General features: G+C 36.0%; 2 protein-coding genes across 2 annotated transcripts; one reads left to right on the top strand and one right to left on the bottom strand.

Annotated features, from left to right (window-relative positions):
- The first annotated feature begins 428 nt into the window (after nt 1-428).
- On the top strand, nt 429-5,694 carry LOC133331221 (nuclear valosin-containing protein-like). Its single transcript, XM_061539622.1, has 10 exons — nt 429-485; nt 748-871; nt 939-1,027; nt 1,971-2,157; nt 2,218-2,915; nt 3,476-3,981; nt 4,033-4,855; nt 4,917-5,246; nt 5,311-5,535; nt 5,605-5,694. Exons 1-10 carry the CDS (start codon nt 429-431, stop codon nt 5,686-5,688), a joined length of 3,123 nt encoding a protein of 1,040 aa, XP_061395606.1. The 3' UTR covers nt 5,689-5,694.
- Nucleotides 5,695-6,402: 708 nt separating this feature from the next.
- LOC133331219 (carboxypeptidase B1) lies at nt 6,403-9,417 on the bottom strand. Its single transcript, XM_061539621.1, has 3 exons — nt 8,770-9,417; nt 7,083-7,342; nt 6,403-6,970 (listed from the first exon to the last, which is right to left on the bottom strand). Exons 1-3 carry the CDS (start codon nt 9,415-9,417, stop codon nt 6,403-6,405), a joined length of 1,476 nt encoding a protein of 491 aa, XP_061395605.1.
- Nucleotides 9,418-14,531: the final 5,114 nt, after the last annotated feature.

Below are 14,531 nucleotides of genomic sequence, written 5' to 3'. Positions count from 1 at the left end.
CTGATTAAGAAAATAAACCCTGATTCAGCCTTTAATCATGATTAAATGTTATATGTAAATTCGCTTATAGTCTAAACGCTAACGCTTATGTAAATGCGCTATTGGGAACACAACTTATTCAATACAAAAAGTTTTTTAGCCGAAAGTCGGCTTACGCATCCCTAAGCATTCCTCGACATAAGCGCCGATTTGCGGTATCCCTAATCGACAATTCTCTCATGTCTCTTTCTCAACAATCGCTTCTTAAGCGGTGTCCATCACATCTCATTCGTAAATTTTACGTTTTTCATTTTGAGTTCCTTCTTTATCGGCCATTTTAATTTTTCTCAATTACAAAGCTTGCTTCTTTACTTTGCCGAGTAACCTCCGAACACATTGACAGACTTTTGAATTGTGAATTTCAAAAGAATTGTGAAAAAGTCTGCAAAATGAAGAAAAATAAACCCATTCTGTACGATCCGCAAATAATAAATCGTGTCAAGCAGGTGAGTCCATCAAGTAGAAATTGTCTACATAAAAAGCGTCAATGTCACAGCACTTTGATGAATGGAATGTTAAAAAAGCAACATCAGTGCATTCACACCGGCAGAACTTCGAATCAATTGGACGCATCTTTTGGCGGTACACTTACTTGTGTGAAATTAGGTTAAGTTTTTCTATTGCCTGATACATATTTCATTTTATGTTGTAAACATTTCATGACACTTCCGGCCATTGCAAATATCTTGATCATATGAGTGTCCACAGTATTTGGAGGAAAATGTCGATAAGACCTATTTGGATGTAACAATAATGACGAAACATTTACAAGAGCGTTATCCGGAATATGCTCGTCGTAAAATGGCACCATTTCGGGCATTGGTGGAACAAGGTAAGTGCATACGATTGATTAGCTATTAGCTAATGATGTAATTGGAATAATTTAATTGTGTTTCCAGCATACCATGTGGTATCACAGAGCTATGGTCTCGATGATCAAGTTTCAAGTGGTGATGAATCTGATGCTTCCGATTTGGAAGTTATGGATGTAAGTTGACAAGTGTTATATTTCATATGTGTATTCGTAATTTATTGTACTTTTTAAGTAAGGGGTCAAGGTCGATATATTCGATGCTCACTTGTTAAGTTATTAAACCTCACGTTAATATTGGAAAATTTGGATTAGATCAGCTGTGCCCAAAATAGGTCCCATGGGCTGTCGGTGTGTGTCAAATTGCTCACACATACAATTATAAAAGAGAAAATTTTGAAAATAAAAATTATTTTCAAAATTGTCATTCATTCCTTTTCGTTTTTATACACTAACCGAAAAAATTGGGATATTTCTGGCAAACATTAGTTCGGAACAGGTCGAAATATGTGAGCAATATTATGCCGGAAGGGCAAAACAGAAACAAATATATCTTTATATGAGAAAATGTATCATCAACATCCATATTTGCATTAAATATTAAATTTGTTCTTCCTTAAAATTTGAAAATAATATTTTAACAAAATTTCTCCCAGTATATGACATAGAAACAGAACTTTTGAAAATATTGTATTTGTAACATATACAATCACAAAACTTGAATGTATTAGTGTGGACAGCCCTGGATTAGATCGAATATTGTTTCTATACATGTATTCCAATATATTTATACACTCCTCGTGCTACATAAAATACCTTCTGTGGTACATTTTTAGTGAGATTAATATTAAATTTTTATGGGGTCAATGGTTAGTTTTCAAATTCTCAATCCTAAGATATAATTCAATACAAATCGAATATATCGAACATTTGTGAGATCAGCTACAAACCAGCTGGTGTTTATGTCTTCATAAGTCACGACCCACACACAATTTTACCAAGAATTAAACTGATAATTTATTATAAGCCTTTAGTTCTATTTTTGTATATGAACGTAAAAAACTACACTATTGTTTTTGTGTAACGTCTGCACCTAAATTTAAATTTATTTCCTTTACAGGACTCGTCAAATAATTTAATGAGCAACATGATGAGTGATTTGTACAGCAAATCAAAGCCACCATCAACTTCAACTGCCACAGCTCCACCAGCAAATAAAGCATCTGCTGAAGCAATCGACATCAGTAGCGATGAAAGCGGAGATGAAACTAATTCATCAAAACCCAATGGCAAAAGTTTGCCCAAAGGTATATTACCTCCAAGTATTTGGTGTACTTATTGATTGATTTCTCATTTTCCCTTATTAGGTGTCAGTGGTCTGCCGATATCAAAGAATGCAGCCATAACAGTTACCAAAATCCAAGTTCCCACATCATCCGTACAGGAGCCATCATCCAAAGGTTCCTCTTCAAACGCATCAAATGCTACAGATTCCAATTCATTACCCCCTCTGCAACAGCATCCCGGTCAGAAACGTCACGAGACTGCTAGTGGATCGAGTCCAGCTGCCCCAGGACAACCATCTAAAAAACGTAAGTTGGATGAAACTATGAATAACGACTCATCAATGTATACGAAAAATCGTCAAATGACAAATCAATTCAACAAACTAGAGAAAAGCGATAGCGTCAACAATGCCTATATAATGCAGCAATTGCAACGCCACACTAATCAAATGCGGCAGCAGCAAGCTACATCAAATCGTGGCAATAGTAATGACTCAGATCGGCCATTTAATCCCAACACTGGTGGCGGTGGCAGCAGTAGTGGCGGAGGTGGTTCTCGTTCCCGTAAATATAAAAAGGAAGTTCAGCTGCGTAAATCCCGGGAGACATTTCAAGATATTGGTGGTATGGAAAAGACCCTTAAGGAATTGTGTGAACTCCTTATGCACATTAAATCACCTGATATATACTTTGTGTTGGGCCTAATGCCACCCAGAGGTATATTGTTACATGGACCACCTGGATGTGGTAAAACATTATTGGCGCATGCTATTGCTGGGGTGAGTAATTGTCAAAGTCAATACATTTTGAGGTAGATACAATCTTGTTTTGTTGCGAATTTATATTATTTTATATTGAACATAAATATGAAAGACGGGATTGACTTCGAATCTGTCTCTATATCTATTCATAATAGTCAAAATTAATCTTCAAAATCCTCGTTTATTTACCTGATAGTCCACCAAAATTATTCACGTTTGTGTAGCTGATAGTCATATAAAATTATACATTGAAATTTTCCATTATAAAAGATAAATTATAAATTTTTTGTCGCCAATTTGAAATTATTTGTTCTCATGAAAAGTTTAAATACACGATATGAAACAATAAATGTTTGATGTCACACTTCTATAGTCTAAAACTACGCCTGTCAATTACCAACAAAATTAAAGCGTGAAAAGCCTGAAAAAATAATTCTTATAGGTAGATGCTGGATTGTATCTTCCAATTTCACATTCTAAAATCTATATTCCATATCTAACCGATGTTTATGTAGGGCATCGCCTAGTTTAGCTCTTTTCTCTAAAACAAAATTAATACGTATTCTTTTCCCTTGCAGCAACTCAATTTACCGCTCATTGAAATTCCCGCCACAGAATTGATTGCCGGTGTTTCGGGTGAATCTGAAGAACGCATTCGTGATGTGTTCGATCAAGCAGCTGCATGTGCCCCTTGTGTTTTGTTTATTGATGAAATTGATGCAATCTCTTCGAATCGTTCTATGGCTCAACGTGATATGGAAAGGCGCATTGTATCACAACTGATCAGTAGTTTAGATAATTTGAAATTATCTGAAGGTGGTCAATCGGTATTGGTCATTGGTGCAACTACACGGCCGGATGTTTTAGATCCCGCACTCAGACGAGTTGGTCGTTTCGATCATGAAATTTCAATTGGTATACCGACACGAAAAGATCGCAAAGATATATTGACTATAATATGCGAGGGATTGTCGGTGGAACAAAAATGTGATTTTGATAAAATTGCTGAGTTGACACCTGGCTATGTGGGTGCCGATTTATTGGCTCTCGTTTCAAGAGCAGCAACAATTGCAGTTAAACGAAAGTAAGTATATTAAATTACATTAGAAACATATTAATTACAACATTTTTTCAGATGTTCTGAACAGATGCGTGCCTTCCAGCTTAAGGCCCAGCGCAATATTACAATTGTCGATTTAGATGATGACAACGAGGAGACGGATAACAACAAACCCGCTGAAGAAGGGGAAAAGAAATCTGAAGGAAAGGAAGAAGATGCAGCTGATTCGTCTCCTTCTACCGAAAAAGATCAAGACAAACCCACCGATGATACAGAAGAAATGTCTGTGGATACAACGGAAACAGAAGCCAAAATGAAGGAAACATCAGATAAAAATATATCGGAGGACAAAAATAATGTAGAGAATGATGTCGAAATGACAGATGGTACCAAGGAAAAGTCTAATGACAAAGAAACTAAAGATTCATCTCCGAATACAACAGAAAATAAGGAGTCAAAAATTACCACCCCGGCTGATGCTATTGTCGGTGACAAAAACATAAAATTGCCTGAGCCCACATTATTCGAATTACTTAACTGGCTTGATAATCCACCAGAGGATATAACATTTGTTTCCGAATTTTGCATAACCCTTAATGACTTCTGTGAAGCTGTGAAGGTGGTGCAACCCTCAGCGAAACGTGAAGGTTTTATTACCGTACCCGATGTTACATGGGACGATGTTGGCTCACTGCAAGACATACGTGAAGAACTTAAATTGGCCGTTTTGGCGCCAGTTAAATTCCCTGAAAAGTTAACACGTTTGGGCTTGTCAGCACCCTCGGGTGTGTTGTTGTGTGGTCCACCTGGTTGTGGTAAAACATTGCTTGCCAAAGCTATTGCCAATGAGGCTGGTATTAATTTTATATCTGTTAAGGGACCAGAATTAATGAATATGGTAAGTTTTGCAAAATAGAATTTCAAGGATATATTAAATTAATGTTTGTTCTAAATTTCAGTATGTTGGCGAAAGTGAACGTGCTGTCAGGGCCTGCTTCCAGAGGGCAAGAAACTCTGCACCATGTGTCATCTTCTTCGATGAATTCGATTCGTTGTGTCCCAAACGTTCTGATGGCAACGAAGGTGGTTCCGGCACTAGAGTGGTTAACCAATTGTTGACAGAAATGGATGGTGTTGAAGATCGCCAGGGTGTTTATATTTTGGCTGCTACAAATCGTCCAGATATTATTGATCCCGCTATTTTACGTCCCGGTCGTTTGGATACCATACTCTATGTTGGTCTGCCGGAAAAACAAGATCGTTTGGAAATATTAAAGGCAAACACAAAGGTAATGTTTTATTTTTTGTGTTGTATGAACTCAAATAATATCACAATATTTTATTTACATTTAGAATGGTACAAAGCCTGTATTGGCAGCCGATGTTGATTTCGAAGAACTTGCCTCATTAACTGATGGTTATACTGGTGCCGATTTAGCTGGTCTGGTACGACAGGCATCAATGATGGCCCTCAAAGAATCTTTAAATAATAACGAATTAAAATTGGAAGATTTATGTGTAACACGAGAACATTTCAATAAAGCCGTTAAAATGCTAAGACCGTCTGTCAGTGCGCAGGTAATATGGAAAACAATTTCATTAATATATAAAATTTATTTTTAATATAATATATTGTTTTTATTACAGGATCGCAAAGTCTATGACAAGTTACGCTTAAAATATGCGGCACCCCGCGTTTCCATAACAGACATACAAACCACAACAGATTAAATATTAAGTTTTTTTTATTATTTACATTTATTTTGCGCATTCTGTAAACTGTTTTTTTGTCTTTAATGAATTATAGTAATATCGATTATCAAACTATGTGTTGGTACAATATACCAGTTTTGAGAGAAAACATGTTAAACATCATAAAAGTTAATTTTTATACACCTTCTTGAAAAAGAAACAATTTGACAACTAAATGGCTGGACAATTGGCAAAACACATATTCCATAAACATCATATACATATATAAAAAAACGAAAACAAATTGAAGTTGTATATTTTCATTTATTTTACGAAATATATTTGTAAAAATAAATTAAAAATGATTAAATTTAATACGCCATTGTTTTTTTATTACAGTCTAAAAATACATTTGAACATAAATACATATGTTATTGATTTAATTATTAGGCTAGTTTTCAAGGGCCAGTAGACCCATAAGTTTGGGTTTTTGTATTATTTTTAAAGGATGCACATTTTTTAGTTTCAGGACCCAATAATAATTCCATTTTTTAAATAGGACGACCGAAAATGTAGAGCTTTTATAATGATTTACCAACGAAAGAAGGGCCTGAAGCGTACGCTAAGATCAAGTATTTATAGGAATATTTTTCACATATATATTTGTCAATACTTCGGCAAAGATCAGCAAATTACAATTTTTTTTAAAGACCAATTTTTTAAAATTAATATTTGTCTTTATTTAAATTGTCTTTATTCGTCCAATAACGATGGATAATAGCCATCAGTTGGCCTATTAACAATTTTATTTCTTACATTAAATTTAGGCAATATTTTCTTGTCATTCTGGTCCTCCCCTATTGTTTCCGTTGAATGAGATTCCATCATTTCGTCGTTAATTTCTTTGTGCTTTAATAACGACTTCGTTTGGGGTTCTACTTTTATGGAAATTATGTTTGTTGGCAAAAACCCTTCATTTTGATTTTCCAGTCGTTGTTTAGTTTCTTGTTCCTGAATTTGTGTTTTAAGATTGTACGCATGTTTACACATTTCCCGTATGCCACACCAACTTTCACTACTTATTGGACTAATTTTCTCTGGTGGTGGCTGAAATCCATATTCTGTTGATGGCAGCTCCATAACTAAGCAAATCGGTATTTTAACAACACCATATGCATAGTCGACCACCGAACCGGCAATAATTCGTTTCGTAAGATGCGAAATACTTCCAACACGATAATAACGACCATTATATGATTTGATAGCATTCCTTGCGGCCATGGCAACACTTTCCATTAGTTTGTAGTCTTGGGGTAAGCATCTAAAATTACACAAACGAAAAAGTTTATCATACAATATAACATATGTTATGCACTACTGCATCGTTTAGTTTGATGTCCATTTTCAGATGTGTATGCATGTATGCAACTTACTTGCTATGGCCCCAGGGATACATTATGCACTGAGCATACGAATGCAATGATAGAAAGAACAAAAGTTTTGGTGCCAGTTTATGTAGCATCTGGGCCAGAGATTTGGTTTCCGGTTCGGAGAAGGGTTTATCGCCAGGATAAGTGTTCCGTTTCGCATTTGATTTACATTGATCCCAATGGATATCAAAATTACGATTACAATCTGTACCCACATAGCCATCATCGTCATGGGGGCGACGATTTTTCCGCCATCGTGGATTCTGCAAATATTTTCAATAATGGTATTATTAAAATGAATAAGTAGAAAAAGGAAATCAATAAGATAACTCGGCGAAATTACTCCCAAGAGTGGGCACCAGCCAGCCAGACAGACACACCGACTCCGTCCTACTATACTGCTTACTCCGCTCACTGGTTTTAAATTAATTTTTTCGAGTAGATGTAAGTTTTTTGAGTTTATTTTTCGAGTGGCCATAAAGGCGTGATATTTATACCCTTCACCACATTGTGGTACAGGGTATTATGTCTTTGTGCATATGTTTGTAACAGGCAAAAGGAATCGAGATAGACCCATGGTTCCTTTTGAGAATATGCATAGAATCACTTTCTGAGTCGATTTATGCATGTCCGTCCGTCCGTCTGTTGATGTTAAATTGTAAACAAAGTACAGGTCGCATTTATAATCCGATTTGGCTGAAATTTGGTACAGCTCATTTATTTGGCCCAAGGACGAAATTGGGAAAAATCGGTTCAGATTTAGATATAGCTCCCATATATATTTTTGTCCGATTTACGGACTTTAATGATGTGTTACGGTCTATAATGATGTGTGCCAAGTTTCGTGAAAATCGGTTCAGATTTAGATATAGCTCCCATATATAGTTTCGCCCGATTTTAGGTAAATGGTGCACTAAAGTTCCTAAAAATCTTTCTATTTGCACAAATTTTTGCACAGCGTACTTAATTAAGGGTAGAATGATGTGTGCTAAGTTTCGTGAAAATCGGTTCAGATTTAGATATAGCTCCCATGTATAGTTTCGCCCGATCTTAGGTAAATCGTGCCCTAAGGTCCCTAAAAATCTTTCTATTTGCACAAATTTTTGCATAGCGTACTTAGCGTACGTCATCTATTTATGCATTATATTGAAATGGCACAGATGAAATAAATTGGCTACGGTTTTTGTGCCATAACTTTTGAATTACTTGAGGCATTGTAATGGAATTTGTATCATACGAAAGCCAAGAAGTCTAACTGTTTCGAAATATATTTGAATTTTCATAAATTTTAAATGTTGTATGTACAAATATTGTATGTAAAAAAATATGTTTTAAAATTATCACTTGAACTAAGTTTTTAGAATATATTCTATAATATATAGTATATAGTTCTATAAAAAGGCAAGTATTTCCACTACAATATGAAACATATTTGCATTAATTAAGCAATTGTTTAAAACATTACAGCAAGTGGAAAACAAATCTGAAGAAAAGCCATCCGGTTCTGCCTCCCGCAAATATTTTTTTATATTTTTTAATAGCAAGCACAGAAAGTTTTTCGTTCTTTTTTTTAGAATGTTCGGTTTTTTTTTATCGATTTTATTATTTTTGATATTTTTCAAGCATGACTTTTTACAACGACTACGTGTGCCGGTCATTGCAAACTTATAAGAGTTCTAGAATTTCTCACCTTATTCTTGGAATACTCATAACCATCGGGATTAACGACGGGCACAATAAAGAATCGCAGTTTCCTCAATAATTCACGATGACGTCCATTCTTTTCCGTCAGCTGGTGAATACAATGTAATGCCACCGTTACTGTAATCCATTCACGAGCATGTGTACCGGCCTCAATGAAGACCATATTACGTCCTTTTTCCGGAGCACATAATTCCATTTCTTTTAATTCCACGTTACACGAGCTTGGTGCTGATGCGATACGATTCTCTTTGGCCTGGGCCCATAAATTACGTTCACTATTCCAATGAATTTCTATTGCTCGAATGGGACGTCTTTCATAGGATAAACCCAAGGTGTGGAGTTTGACAAATTCACAATAGCGTAAACGCAAATAATCTAAATATTGTACAATTTCACTATAGGATAAATAACTGTTTAGGACATCGGGACGGGGTAGTTCGATTAGGCGTGATATTGCCACCGTTGATTTTTTACGCTTTTCACTTTTTACACCTTTAATAGCAGCAGATAAGGCAGCAGAACGTCCACGACTTGTTCTGGTTTTCTGTAATTTTGGTAGACAACGTTGCGATGCTGATGACTGTAGACTTAAATGTTGACCAGATATTTCCAATGGCTTCTCATTCATGGCCATAATTTTGATTTTTATTTCCAAAAACAAAAATAATTTTAAAACACACGAAATTTCAATAACACACAATAAAATAATTTGGATTTTTTTAAAGTACTACTTTCAAATGCTCATTTGCTACTGTGTGCAGTTTTCCTTTTCAAAACAATTTCAAAGTATATTGCCTGTTGGCCACTAGTCGAATGAAGCCAATAAAGTTCTTAACCTAGAGCGGCATGAAGGTTTCCTTGCTCTAGGAGAAAGAATAAAAAAAGACAATCGTATAACGACGACATCGCTTGCGAAGATAACAAACTATAATAAAAAATATGCCAAACATTTTTTATGTTGAGTATGGTCGTTCCCGATTCCCTAGTCCCTAGTCCCTACTCCGTATAAAGTTTCTTTGTTGTATTCCGTCTAAATATTTTCTTTTTTTATTTCATAAATTCATAATACCAACACACGCAAACTAGCAGTGTCAACCGTTTTCTCCCACAAAAGTTGTGCCCTATGCTGCCGGCGGGTTAAGTTCCTTCTTCATATGACTTTTAGGGAATTTTGACGACGATATGCGTGTTGCGTGCTTATCTATTTATGTTAACTGCTAAAGAAAAGGAAAATGTCTTTGTTTATAGTTGTCTCAGCCATTTATATTGTTAAAAGAACATATAGGCATTCCAATTATCCATAATCGCTATATAAATTATTTATGCAGTCCCATGAAATGTAGGTGGTGGTTGGTAGGCAGTATTATAGGCGCAACTGTTGATTGTAGAACAGTGCTTCAAAACAATGAAAAAAATATACATTTTATGTGACACTGGAAGCAAAAAGGGTCGGGTATTCTGATTTCGAAGATTGTACAGATTTAATAACGTTTTCCAAAGCTAATGTGCAGAGCCTCACGAACTGCGTATATCAAATATATATATATATATATATATATATATGTTAAAATAATAAACTTTATAGGCCTTGGACACATATTGCTGAACAAATCACATTTATTGGTCTGTGGTTTTTTGAAAAATATTGTTTAATGACTATACGCTTATAAGTCAGTGGGCCTTTGAACGATATTGTTTAAAAAATCAACGATAATTGGCAAGCAAATCTTTGAAAAATATTGTATAAAAAGTCCATGTTTACTGGTCCGTGGGTCTTTGAAAATATATTTTAAACCAGTGAGCGGAGCAGTATAGTCGGGCGGGGCCGACCATACGATACCCTACACAACTACCACAGAACTCTATCATTCTGCGGATTTTTATTCCCAGCCTGGGTAATATTTCGTGGTAGTTGCACCCTCTTGCCCGACTAGTGGTCAACGGCACCTCTTCCTTACACTGACATATTTTCCGAATATTACCAATTTTCAGTACAGCCCTTCTAATTACTAGTTCATATTCCCATCACCGTGGGTTGTGTTGTGATGTTCGGCTTATAATTGTAGCCTATAGATCGAATTGAAAAAAAAAACACACACACACACAAAAAAAATACGTTTTCGGCCCAATTCATCCCAAAATTATTATCTGATCTGATATTTCTGCCTTCTAGTGTGGTAATGGTTTATAAATAATATCAGAATACGTAAGCACCTGTAAATATTTACGTGTAACTCCCACATCCGAGTACATACGACAATATAATTGGTATCAATTTAAAGGTCAACCACATATATTATCAACTTCCCGGGTCTATGTCCTTTAGGAGTAACTATATACACCATAGAATAAAAATTTTGTAATCTTTCACACAAAAGTTAGGGTCCAATTGACCAGCTAAATATTGACCGATCTTTATCAAAACAGGCATGCACATTCTTTGGTCCGATTCCCTTTTCTATGTAAAATTTCACGATGTTTGGGCCATAATTGCGGCATCTAAAGCTACCAGAAAAACCGACAAAAATTTTGTATTTGGTCCATTTCATTCCCTAAATATTAACCGATCTTTACCAAAAACAATAGGGGTCTTCATTGGCCAGAACCCATCCTACATGCAAAATTTTGTGAAGATTGGTCCATAACTGTGTATCGTGTTTACGAATTATAATGGACAGACGGACGGATGGACGTACGTCCGACTCAGCTAGTCGAGAAATGATAATCGGTATACTTAAAGGTGGGTCTATGACCAGTATTTCGCAGCGTTACAAACTCTTGGCGCTGCACAAAGCTATAATACCCTGAAAACATAGTTGTGTAGGGTATAAATAGCCTCGCTAAAAGTTCTGTGGAAAAATAGTATTTAAAATTCTACGTTTATAAATCTGTGGGTCTTCGAAAATCGTATTTAAAAATTCCACGCTATGTCCGTGGGTATTTGAAAAATAATTTTCTATGTTTGTTGTTGTTTAAAAATCCACTATTATAGGATTATATGTTATACTCTACATCGTGGGTTGTGCATTAAAAATACTGTGAATCCGGAATGCCAAATTATAGCCTTCAATATGTCGGAAACGGGATGAAACTTTGGGTCATGTGAAACATTTTTCAACCTCGGTATGCTATGCCACATTGGCAAAAGTTTCCGTGTAGTCCCATATAATGGTATCCCCCATTGTTTGGTATTTTCTCATGTGGTGTCAAATCTTCCTTTCAAAAATTGATATATATCCATTCCCATTGTAATAGCTGTAATATACCATAACGGGATATAGAAGGGTAAGACACATTTTAGAGGAAAAATTTCTATTTAGGCCCAAGCTCCAACATAGACGTCCCACTCCATTTTAGGAATTGTGAAGACTTTGACCGAATTTTCTCATAGAGTTGGTCTAACGTATTAAAAGGGTGCTATAGATATTTCCCGTTGAATTTTCGTTATGTTGAAGTTCTTACCCCCTTTTTCCAGCCTGAGTGTCTAAAATTTTGAGCATTATTGTTAAAGAGCATGGTGGGAGGTTGTCCATGCTCTTTAACCTACTTTAAGGAATATAAATATCGACGCCTCCGAACCATAGTATGCTAAGTCGACTTAGCATGTTTTAAAGTTCTTTACGTTTTTAGATACTACGGTCCTTAATTTAAATTCACTGAAATTTTGGTAATCATCGGCCAATCCAAACCAAAGTTATAAGCAAAAATGTACTTAGCATGGCACGTACGATTAAAGAAACTTCCATACTTTGAAAGCTTCTACTGAAAAACTCACTTTTCAGACTTGGCATACTATGGTTCAGAGGCGTCGATATGAGAGGATATGAAAAGTTCGATCTTAACAACATTTTACATGTTTTTAGATCTCCTAATTTAATTTATAGGAAGTTGACATATTGAGGTATTTGTAATTTTACAGATTCAATACAAATAGTTACCCAGTAGAAAGTGTCTTGCAGACAACATTAACGAATCGTGTAAGACAATGGCAATTCCTTGAAGACACTTTGCAGACAACAATGTGAAATCGTTGACGAAATTTTCACACAAGTGTCGCAGTATTCATGCACGACAACTTGGGCGACAGGGTAAGCGAAGTTGTCGTTGACGACAACTTCAGCGACTAATCTCCCTACTTTTCGTTAACGACAGATTTACTTCCTGTCGTTTACACCTCCGTCGATGACTGTATTGTCGTCAATCATACCCAATTTAAAATTCAAATAAAAATGTATGTACATATTTTTCATTTATATTTTTTTTAGCATGAAATTTATTATATAAATAAACACATTGCCTGAGAACTTGGCGTAATGACTATCTGCATTTTAACATCATCTTTAAAGAAACTACACAATTAAAATGCATTGGAATATGAAACATCGTTCAGATATCAGATAAATAAGACGTGCTATCTTGGTTAAAATAGATAAGTTTAAAAGAATATATAACTATTTATATCATTATTTAAATGCATTGTTTTACTCTTAGGATGGGGGCAAATAAATGGCAATTGGTGAAATATTGTAAGTAATATCTGAAAGATGTTTCATATTCCAATGCATTTTAATTTTGTTGTTTCTTTACAGATGCTGTTAAAAAGGAGATAATCATTACACCAAGTAATATAAGTACTCAAAATTTCATACTTCTAGCTTCAGCCGTTTCGTCTGGGCGATGATCTCACAGTCACTCTCTTATCACTAAGCTCCTTTATATATTAAGGTTATATACGGCATTTTCGAATTAATTTATTACCGAGCAAAGACCCTTAAACCGGGGTCAATGACCTTTAATCCGAATTAAGCCTTAATCCCCTCAATGGCCCTTAATCCTGAGTCAATGACCTTTAATCCGGGGTTAATAACCCTTAATTCCCTCAGTGACCCTTAATTCGGATTAAGCCTTATTCCCCTCAATGACCTTTAATCCGGGGTCAATGACCCTTAATCCCCTCAGTGACCCTTAATCCGGGGTCAATTACCCTTAATCCGGACTAAGCCTTAATCCCCTCAATGACTTTTAATCCGGGATCAATGACCCTTAATCCCCTCAATGACCCTTAATCCGGGGTCAATTACCCTTAATCCGGATTAAGCCTTAATCCCCTCAGTCACCCTTAATCCGGGGTCAATGACCCTTAATCCCCTCAATGACCCTTAATCCAGGGTCAACGAACTTTAATCCGGATTAAGCATTAATCCCCTCAGTGACCCTTAATCCGGATTAAGCCTTAATCTCCTCAATGAATTTTAATCCGGGGTCAATGACCCTTAATCTCCTCAGTGACCCTTAGTCCGGGGTCAATTACCCTTAATCCGGATTAAGCCTTAATCCCCTCAATGAATTTTAATCCGGGGTCAATGACCCTTAATCCCCTCAGTGACCCTTAATCCGGATTAAGCCTTAATCCCCCTCAATGACCTTTAATCCGGGGTCAATGAACCTTAATCCCCTCAGTGACCCTTAATCCGGGGTCAATTACCCTTAATCCGGATTAAGCCTTAATCCCCTCAATGACTTTTAATCCGGGGTCAATGACCCTTAATCCCCTCAGTGACCCTTAATCCCCTCAGTGACCCTTAATCCCCTCAATGGCCCTTAATCCGGGGTCAATTACTCTTAACCCGGGTTAAGCCTTAATCCCCTCAGTCACCCTTAATCCCCTCAATGACCCTTAATCCCCTCAATGACCTTAATCCGGGGTCAATGACCCTTAATCCGGATTAAGCTTCAATCTCCTCAGTG

The sequence above is a fragment of the Musca vetustissima genome, unplaced genomic scaffold (genome assembly GCF_032173495.1).
Source record: "Musca vetustissima isolate MV318-11 ecotype Yass unplaced genomic scaffold, APGP_CSIRO_Mvet_v1 utg67107, whole genome shotgun sequence".
Classification (NCBI taxonomy): domain Eukaryota; kingdom Metazoa; phylum Arthropoda; class Insecta; order Diptera; family Muscidae; genus Musca; species Musca vetustissima.
The sequence above is the reverse complement of the archived record's forward strand: the minus strand, read 5'-3'. Positions and strand labels throughout refer to the sequence as shown.

What these genes read in the sequence shown, in the direction of transcription:
- LOC133331221 (XM_061539622.1), top strand. Translation starts at nt 429, where the DNA reads ATGAAGAAAAATAAACCCATTCTGTACGATCCGCAAATAATAAATCGT. An exon ending in CCGATTTGGAAGTTATGGAT is followed by an intron (nt 1,028 to 1,970) that starts GTAAGTTGACAA and finishes TTTCCTTTACAG; the next exon opens with GACTCGTCAAATAATTTAAT. An exon ending in ACAATTGCAGTTAAACGAAA is followed by an intron (nt 3,982 to 4,032) that starts GTAAGTATATTA and finishes ACATTTTTTCAG; the next exon opens with ATGTTCTGAACAGATGCGTG.
- LOC133331219 (XM_061539621.1), bottom strand. Translation starts at nt 9,417, where the DNA reads ATGGCCATGAATGAGAAGCCATTGGAAATATCTGGTCAACATTTAAGT. An exon ending in ATGAGTATTCCAAGAATAAG is followed by an intron (nt 7,343 to 8,769) that starts GTGAGAAATTCT and finishes AAATATTTGCAG; the next exon opens with AATCCACGATGGCGGAAAAA. An exon ending in TATCCCTGGGGCCATAGCAA is followed by an intron (nt 6,971 to 7,082) that starts GTAAGTTGCATA and finishes GTGTAATTTTAG; the next exon opens with ATGCTTACCCCAAGACTACA.